This window comes from Papaver somniferum, chromosome 9 (genome assembly GCF_003573695.1).
Source record: "Papaver somniferum cultivar HN1 chromosome 9, ASM357369v1, whole genome shotgun sequence".
Classification (NCBI taxonomy): Eukaryota; Viridiplantae; Streptophyta; class Magnoliopsida; order Ranunculales; family Papaveraceae; genus Papaver; species Papaver somniferum.
Window position 1 is genome coordinate 29800539 of NC_039366.1, and position 10415 is coordinate 29810953.

General features: G+C 36.1%; 1 protein-coding gene across 1 annotated transcript; it reads right to left on the reverse strand.

Moving 5' to 3' along the window:
• Positions 1-473: 473 nt before the first annotated feature.
• LOC113311683 (ankyrin repeat domain-containing protein 7-like) lies at positions 474-9913 on the reverse strand. The gene is made up of 9 exons (XM_026560486.1): positions 9790-9913; positions 9309-9448; positions 8845-8931; positions 8645-8755; positions 8021-8146; positions 2818-2970; positions 1929-2030; positions 843-1013; positions 474-596 (listed from the first exon to the last, which is right to left on the reverse strand). Exons 1-9 carry the CDS (start codon positions 9911-9913, stop codon positions 474-476), a joined length of 1137 nt encoding a protein of 378 aa, XP_026416271.1.
• Between the last annotated feature and the right edge of the window lie 502 nt (positions 9914-10415).

Here is a 10415-nt window from a genome sequence, read left to right on the forward strand (position 1 = left end):
TGAGATAAAGTAACTCCTCGGGGTTTATTCGGTGTTTCGCAGCGCATCATGTTTTGATGTCTTGGCCTGCATGCTTTTCACGTATCTTTTTATATACACGTGTCTGATAGTGAGATATATGTGTACACACCAATCAAGAACCAAAATATGAAACCAGATGAGAACCTAATATCACCAGGAAAAGAGACTTAAGGAAACTTGGAGTAAATGACTTGGGGAAAACTATACCATCTGAAGTAAATGACTCAGGGACACGGCTTAAAAGATAAAGCCGCGAGAAAATGTTTATGTTTATCAAGTAAAAAAATGGGAAAAATGTTATTTTGGCATTTATTGAATCTGGATAAGATCATTTCAAGTTTTGGTAACCAGACTGCCGGATGAAGTAACTTGAAACTTCATTTCGTGATGATAGTGCGTATTTTGACAAAACATGTACTCCTCACAAAAGTTTAAAAATAAAATAAAATAGATCAAATAATTATAATTTTTAAGAGCGGGGTAGTAGAATTCAACATGAATGCATCTTTAAGCTCTTGACTATTAGGACTCAACTTCAAACCGTCGAGGAAGGCCTTTTGTGCATCACTGTACCTCTGCAATAAAGAATGCAACAAAAAAAACTTGAAAACACAGTCCATTTTATTTTTTCTGCTCGATAACAAATAAAGATTGCGTTCTAGAAAATGCTCATCAAAGATGAATCAATTATAATATTAAGGGTAGCTACAAAAAAAACCTAGAAAGCAGCAAGATAAACAGTGGAAACACGAAATGAGAAATACATTTCGCATTTTCTTTCTTATGAAGGAAGGAAAAAGAAAGAAAGGGAAAACACTTACTCTTAGTAAAGTGTACGCTACACCTGCCCTATAATAAGCCTTAGGCCAATCTGGCCTTAGTGATATGCATGCATTGGCATCTTCTAAGGCCTCCGTGCCTTCTTTCATGCGGGCCCAGCACATACTCCGGTTAGAAAGTATAATTGCGTCATGCGGATCAATTTCGTTTGCCTATATTCGCATCATAAAACAGAGATTAGTTATGTAATGGTTGCTTCGCGTAACATAAGATAGAATGAAAATATGAACTCAAGATGGAAAAAAAATGAAAGTATGAGACATCGACAATCACTACAAGCGACCCAGTAAGGGATTAATATAGAGGGTATTCAGTTCATCGATTGAAGGCAGTATTAATTAGGTAAAACTCGTGAGAAGAAAAAAATTAATCAAAGCTTTCAATAGATTTTAGGAAATGGGCAGACCTCGAACAAACACCAAAAATCTGATTGAATCAATTAAAATATATTTTCTCAATAAAATGAAAATATCACGTCAGGTGGAGAACAACGTCACACTATATACAACTACAAGTATTTTCTTGAAGCTTCTGAAAAAAAAACACCACATAATTAATCAACGAAATGGTGGAGATATTTTCCAACGTTCAACTAAATAACCATTTGAGAGAAATGGATACGTAAACTTTACGTTAATCAACGAAATGGTGGAGATATTTTCCAGCATTCAACTACATAACCATTTGAGAGAAATGGATACGTAAACTAGATGAGAAAGTTCCAGCCTTAGACTAGCATTGTTCATACGTAGACCAATATAACTAAATAGTTAATACTAAACTAGGCTGCTAGGTTATGCAGGACCGTCTAAGAAATCGGGATAAAGAAGTCAAACAGCTTTTATTCAAGGATATACGATAGAACCCTGAAATACACTACTAGTCAATTAATTCTCAAAAAAATTGGAACCTCCAACAATGACAATAAAATTTGTATACATCAAAATGAATTCACTGAAGTTAACAATTCTCGCAGCCAGAAATTCAACTAAAAGCATCATCGTTACGTAATTCAGGGTTCACTTCCATCTAACAATATATAGAGTCATGTTAAAAAGAAAAGGTACCTGCGAGTAGCAAACCATTGCGTTAAAATAGTCCTGTTTCTTAAATGCATCAGCGCCACTTAACTTTGCCTCGTGAAACTTTTCCTTGGCTTTCAGCTCCCTCTTCAAAAGTTAAGGATATCACAGTTATAAAGACATAATGTACCATAAAACATAGGTTACAAAAATAGCAGCTATAGCATGATAAAAATCGCACTCTGGGTATACATGTAAAAAACAAATAAGTCATGAACTTTGATGCAGCTTTGACAAGATTATAGTAAACTTGGTTTGCTTCTTTAACGAAAAAGATGTTATTTTCATAGAAAGAAAAGTTTGCATTGTTTAAACATGCGTCATCTATACCGTCACAGAATGAAAAACTAAATACTTGTCGGGGTTATTCCAATCTTAATGCATTGACCTAAACGACGTTACTGAAAGAACAAATGTCCAATTCCTAAAAGTTTCTCCATTCATAAAAAAGAAGAAAGTAGAAAGACTATACCAAGGGTCTACCAGTAATGCAAGTTAGTTATTCATACATGTTGCACTTGCTTATCCGCAATCCATGGCTTAAATTGGAGAGCCAAACTATTTCTTTGCACTCTACGTGCATTCACAGGAAATTGATTAATTTAGATTCAGATATGCCATAGTGAAAAAAGTCCCAAGTTTTAATATTGTACGTAAGAAACATGAGGTGAAAATGGTGCAACGTAGGCAGTTGATTCCAAGTAGCTAGCCAAGGAAAAAAAATGTTCATTCAAAATGCAAACTACCAAGTCAAATTCAACGTCCATATTTTTCACGAATAGCAAGCTTGCCCTAATATTTAAGCAACAATAATAGAAGGAAGGCCACCAATTATTTGGTTATAAACTAAAGAAGTAAGTTATATGTTGAATACATGTTTCTTGGCTTGATCAGACTGTACATGTGCAATTACTCCACCAATGCTCCAGTCGGTATATTCCGGAATACGAGAAGTAACAGGGAAAAGAATCTCACCAACATTATGAAAACCATTGAGTGTGGCAATTTCTAATGATGTGAGTCCATACTGTGATAGAAAAAAAAAGTTAAATTTCTTAAGCCTGATTATCTAGCAAACCCATCTTTTAAAATGCAAGATCTATGTTTTAATAATAGTCCTACATAATTGGAACCATTTTATAGATTCAGAATGCTGGGCCTGGAGAAGTATTGATGAAGAGGTTACTTACTTGCATAAAATTCAACATGCATCTGAGGTAAGGTCACATCAACTATTTAGAAGTGTTACTAGAAGAACCTTAATTAATATTATCATACTCTGGTGTACTATTTCACCAATTTTGAGTTTAGTTGATCATATGAAGGGTAATCAGTCTAATGTTGGATATTGGCTCGATTTTTAGGAAACATAGTGTGATTTCCTAAATCAGTTTTTACTGATTTTTGGAATGTGTTTAGACTTCTATCTAAACAAGGGTTTCCTATCTTAGCTAGTTTGGATTTCCTAAATTAGAGTAAAGCTTGGTTTCCTATTTGAAGTATTGTAAACTTATAAATAAAGGCATAACCTTTAGGTTATAGGTATCTACATCATCTACATAAATCTTGTCTAAACTCTTAGGTTGTGGACATATCCTCACAAAGAAGAGAAGTAATCTCTCTATTAGAAAGATGTAGATCCTCTCATGGCTTTGGGTATGGGAAAGTTGGGGGAGATTTGAAGGTGAGTTGAGAATGTGAAGAAGAAGAACGGGTGTTGAGTGTCATGTGCATTGCGTATTCTCTGATATATAAATGAAGTGAATTTTTGCTTCCCGTGGATGTAGGCCATTTCCGAACCACGCAAATCTCTGTTTCTTGTGTGTTCTATGTGCATTAGCTTCCGTTGAATGTTTAGTTTTCGTTTCTGATGCCGGATCCTGGAATGCCTTGAGGAACAATATGAACCTCTCGGCACAACAAACTGGTATCAGAGCTTAGGTTTAGGTTCTTGAAATCTAGGGTTTGCTCGTTTGAATTGGGTCAGAAACGGTGTGTGAAGATATCAAAGAAGATGTCAAATTTGAAGAAGAACACAAAGACAAGGTGACGTTTTTTGACTGAAATTTGTGGTAGAAGAATCGTGATAGTTCTGAAAACTTGTGGTGAAGATTGATGACAGTTTTAGAACTATGGTGCAAAGTGGTAACAGTTTCGTCAGAAAACGTGGGAGGATTTATGGAAGAAGACATACTTGGAGATTGAAGTAAAAGCCTATAAGAAGATGCATCAATAGGCATGTTGTAGAATCAAGTTATATCGATTTGAAATCAGAGTTACTTTGGAATTCAAAAAATCATTGTATAGCCTCATGTGAAGAATCTTGGAGACAAGGTCGTTTGAATTGCATCAAGGTGAAGAGGTGGATTTTTTTCTGATTTGACAAGCACCGTTTGAAGTATCAATTACTCATAAACGAATGTATTTGAAGTGTTTCACATTCGTTTATTGTTGATTGATACACTTTTGAAGTTGAAGCTCTACATGAAAGAAGGATTTGACGTTGGTATACTTCTTTAGGCTTAAACCCTATGTATTTTGCATAGCTTCGGGTGAGTAATTCCATAACCTTATTAACTAGTTTGATAAAGGTGTTTGGTTGTTTTTTGTTCTTTACCTCGTTTTTTTGAGACTTTTGTGGACTATTTGGGAATACCTTGTTGGTTTTCCGTTTGAATGTGCTTGCTTTGCAAGCCAAGTTGCAAGGAAACAAGAGAATCATGTTTGAAGTACAAGTTGAATGGTTTGTACGTTGGAAGAGGTAAAGATGCAAAAATTGAATTCGTAAAAGATCCTTAGAATTGTTCGAAGTACCAAGGGGAACAATTGTGAATGTTACCGGTTGTCATAATTTGATCATGTTGTCCTTGACGTAGTCAAAGGAATTGAAGAAATTAAAACTCAAGTTTGCCTCAGTTGCATGGTGTAGCGAGGATTGCAGAAACCTATTAATTGGTTTCATGTGAGAATTATTGATCGTTTGAATGTATTAGTGTTGCGAGGGCACTAGTGGAAGGTTGATAAATTCTAGGTGAAGAGTTTAATTTCATGAAGAAGTGCTTGAAGCTGGTAGCTATAAGCATATTGCATTGTTAATGATCGATTGATGACGCGGTAATAGATTTTCTATATGGAGATATTGTGAGGTGGAGCTGTAGTTTCTTGTTCTGTTTTGAAGAGAAGCGATTGAAGATGAAGTCGACACAATTTTTGGCATATACACCTTGGGTATATGATTGAAGAAGGGTTTATTTGAATGTGTTGAGTGAGTAACTTACCTAAAGAGTAAACGTACGAGGATTGAATTTCTGCAAGCTTTTGTTGTTTACACAACAATGTAGGAGTATAGATTTTCGTACCGTTGAACACTGCAAATATGGTACGTTTGAATCATCCATTCAGATGTTTGCAGGCACCTCTTTCATTTACTGTTTTTTGAAAGAGGAGCTAGGTGGTTTGTTACCTTTGTTGTTTTGATGATATTTGGCGGAGAATGAAGGTGTTTACCATTTGAAGTCATCAAGTTGAAGAAGTGCAAGACCGTGGTGGAAAAACAGGTTGGTCATGTGGATACATTACGTTTTTTGAGGCGAAAACTTGGTTGCAAGGAACAAGGTATCATTGTGGCACTTCACAATTATAAGGTACAATACTACATGTGAAGTATATGGTTAGGCGAAGACTATTTGAAGAACGCGATATGTGAATTGAATTTCCTTTTGTCGTAAGGAAAGACATTGGAAAACAAGGAAAGAAGTTTCAAGTTCAGACGTGAGCGCAGATCTAGTGATGGTGTGGAACTTCTAGTTTGAATGCTTTTATCATAGGCATTCTCTAGAGAATTTTCTGACTTTTAGGAGTTGGAGTTTGAAGTTGAAGATATTAAGCATTCGTTTGAAGTACTTAGGTACAACTCGAGAAGTTTGAATAAGAATATGGAATCATTAGATCCATTCGACTTCGGGTTTAAAGTTGTTTAAATGGTGGAGTATTGAAGAAGTTTTCCAATGCAGTTGATGAAATGATTGAAGAATGGAAATCTGTATTTCCGAATATGGAAGTAGAAGTATTAGATAGTGCGCTAATACATTTGAAGACTAAATCATGCACCTAAGGCATGAAGTTGAAGAACGTATAATCACGCAGTTTAGAATTTTTTGAACATTGTTTGAAGGTGGAGAAAGAATCAAGTTTAGAGTTGGAGTAGAAAGTTCTAGTTTTTTGAAGATATAAAAATATCATGAATATCATCACATATGGAATACTGGAATGTGTTCACACAGATGTCCAGGAACTTACTTTGTAAGGTATGAATTATTTCATCTTCGAAGAAAACTTCGTAGGTATGGGGGTACACCATACATTTGCATGTGATGAAATATTGAACTCCGCATTGAAAGACGAAGTGTCGGAATTTGAAGAAGTAAGATGGAGAAAGAGATCAAATTTGACAGGTGAAGTGGTGAGTTGAAGTCAAAGACTATATCCTTCAAGTTGAAGCAAATGTGCAAAGAATTGAATCTTGCAAGTTTGAAGAATATGTGCATGTGAAAATCTATGAAGTTGAAGACGCGTCAAGAACTCATAGATAATTGGATTTGCTGAGAAATTAGCAATGTAGCAAAAGAAGTGGTGGAATTCGAGTAAGGCCTTCCTGGACTTAATCGTGTCTTTTGAGTTTGTTACACCGTTTTGGTGTATTGGTGTCTTTAGACACAGTTGCATCCCTGTTATGGGATTGAATTTGTGAAGCACATGTTAAAGCACATTCTATCCTTAAATGGGATTTGAAACACCATACGGTGTGCTGGTGTCGGTTGACACATTTGAACCTTAGACAAGGATTTTGGAAATTGTACTAGTGCAACGTCTTCGGATGAATGAAAAATTGAAGATCATTTGTGGGAATGAAACATCTTTAGGATGATTGAAGTATGAAGGCATCATTAGATGATTGGAGAACTGAAGCCCTATGAGGGATTGAAACATCTTCGGATGGGTGGCACTTACGGGTTTGTGAAGTATTGAAGTCCTTTTATGGAAGTGAAACATCTTCGGATGGTTGGAAACTATGGGTGAGTGAAGTATTGAAGTCCTTTAGTGGAATTGAAGCATCTACGGATGATTGGCACCTCCGGGTGATTGAAGGAAGTTGAATATGAAGGCGTGGAAGGTGAATGTCGAGATTTCATGCCAAGGTGGAGAAATCAGAGAATAGTGAAGTAGAAGTTGTCCTGGAAATCTTTCCAAGCTGGAGAATTGTTGGATATTGGCTCGATTTTTAGGAAACATAGTGTGATTTCCTAAATCAGGTTTTACTGATTTTTGGAATGTGTTTAGACTTCTATCTAAACAAGGGTTTCCTATCTTAGCTAGTTTGGATTTCCTAAATTAGAGTAAAGCTTGGTTTCCTATTTGAAGTATTGTAAGCCTATAAATAAAGGCATAAACTTTAGGTTATAACTATCTACATCATCTACATAAATCTTTTCTAAACCCTTAGGTTGTGGACATCTCCTCACAAAGAAGAGAAGTAATCTCTCGATTAGAAAGATGTAGATCCTCTCATGGCTTCGGGGCTGGGAGAGTTGGGGGAGATTTGAAGGTGAGTTGAGAATGTGAAGAAGAAGAACGGGTGCTGAGTGTCATGTGCATTGCGTATTCTCTGATATATGAATGAAGTGAATTTCATCTGCCCGTGGACGTAGGCCATTGCCGAACCACGTAAATCTATGTGTCTTTTGTGTCATATGTGCATTAGCTTCCGTTGAATGTTTAGTTTTCGTTTCTGATGCCGGATCCTGGAATGCCTTGAGGAACAATATGAAGCTCTCGGCACAACATCTAACAGTTTCTAACTCCGTACTAGAAAACGACTTGATTCTTTTCATGAATCACCAAGATGGTGAGGAGATTTTCCTAAAGGTTCCGTGCATGTTACATCGGTATACTATATGCAACAAGGATGTCATCCGGATGTATTGAGCTTGCAGGTTGAGAGAAAATATAGGTCGACAACTACATCGAAATAGCGAAGTTAGGGATAAATGAAATAGGTGAAAGTCAAATAAAATTACAGTATTTGTGATATCTGGTTTAGCACCAGCTTGAATTAAAAGTTTGATAGTTTGTGTAAGCCCATTTGTTGCCGCAACTACCAGAGGTGTCGCTCCATATGATCCACCATCTGGGTCAGCACCAGTCTACAAAGATGGCAGAAGGTAAGAAAGTGTTTCATATTATACAGGCATAAAAAATAACCGAAGTACTCAATAGGATCTAGACCAACTTGCTAAACTCTAGACCAACTTGCTAAACTCTAACGAAGCTATTTCATTCAGAACGTACTGAACCACTACTAGAGCTTACTAAAAGAAAATTCTGACCAATCTGGGGAGCAAATTATGCAGAAAATAAAAATCAACATCTCTGAAATCTCGGATCTGTTTTCTACTTTGCTTCTTTGGTGAGAAGACTCTGGGGTCTCCTAAACACATCTATTTTCTCTTGGGTTCTATGTACGCTACCAAATGATTACACAGGTGACTGACATCTTAATTACGCATCAAAGGCAACTCCAGCTGAATTCAGTATCCAAGATACGAGCTTTTGGTTTTTCTGTCACATTCAATCATCCCAGATATATTGCTATATTTGGGGGAATACTCAGAAAAATGCGAATAACTAAATTGATTAAATACGTGATTAAAAAGAAGTAATTCTACCACAGCAGTAGGAATCAAAAATAATAAAACAGATCCAAATGCTGACATTAAAAACACAAGGTAAATATTGACTAGCCCTTTGGAAGACTACAATCAACAAAGAGAGAACAAAATTGCAGCTATTGCTAAGAAAACTACCAGAGACAGGCCTGCAACAGGGTGATTGTATTTGGAACCTCAAGTAAAGGCTCGACGCATCGTAAAGATCCAGATACAATAGATCCGGCCAGTGTTGTAAACGCACGACGAGAAGACAAATTAGGCTGCATAGAAGAAAGCTAGATTATTTAACTACATTAAAGAGAGAAATTCTTAGTGGTTGTGTTGTAGCTATCCATGGTTGACTAACCAAATCAAGCACCAGTGAGTATTCTGCCTTAACTACAATTCCAAGTTACTTGCGCTCAAGTGAAAGGATAATCAGACGCCTCACTAAAGTATGATATTGAGCGAAACTCCTTTATCCACTACTCACTAAATTATAATTGTTCAGGGATAAAACAGACTAAACATAGTGTCAAACTCTGTGTATAAGTGGCAGAACAACCAATCAACTATATCAGAAACAGACATAGGGTTCTATATGTAGATGATTCACAACTGCACATGTATTCATAAACAACACGTAAATCCAACTCACATTTGCATTTTGCTCCAACAAAATCTGCAACGCCTCGAGTTGGTCGTGATTAGCGGCCATATCTAGGGGTGTGCCATTTTCACTTAAAGTATTTACATTAACACCTCTTGAAAGTAGTCTGGTAAGTATCTCCGTGTATCCTGCATTCGACCTCAGATTAAATTCATGCCCATAAAAGAAAAAGATGCAGCATAGATTTAAAACAAGGCTATGTAACACGAGAAAAGGTTCGAAAATATGATGAACTTCAATTGTTAGAAATGTAGTATACATTTTTTAGCAGCACAATGCAAAGGACTATAACCTTTTGTGTTGGATGTCTGAGGATCAACACCTTTTCCGAGTAGATATTCAACAGTGTTGATATTCCCATCCATTGTTACATGTAACAATGGAGAATCACTTGTTCAGCCAACACAATTAGTTTTAAGACACAAATCTCTATTCTTAACCTAAGCCCTAAATAATTATTCAATTATACCTTTTCTATCTTTCATATTGACATCAAGTCCCAATTCCTTAATCAAGTACTTGAGAACATTTAACTTTCCTTCTACAGCAGCAAAGTGAATAACTCCTACTCCATTATCATCCTTAACATTCATCGCTGTGTTTGCTAATCCTCTTCCATCATCATATTGTAGGATCAGAATCTCGCAATGATAATGTCTCAGCGAAATTATCAACAACACAACACAACAACGTCGCAGAACAATTTCAGAAATCATACGATAAACGACGCCAGCTAGAATCACGAGAAATATGTGATAATCCTGCGAAAATTAGAGAGCTTGCGAAATTAATATTTGTAAGGTTGCGAGAATGTCGCAGACCATACCCGAAAATAAAGGACAGATTAGCTGTCATCCACTATGTATTTCCCTATAAATAGTCGTTCAAGTTGTAAAGAAGGGGAGGAAGATCTTTTTGAGTAAGAAACAAGTAAATAGGAGAGAGAAAGTCTAGAGAAGAGATCATTCTTGATTCCTTTATCTTTTCTTGTAAGAACATTCAAAGATTGATCAATAAAATTAAGAGTGTAAACCTAAAAATGAGTTGAGTAATAATGAAATCATATGAGGGGTGTAGTGTAGGATTTCCTGCAAC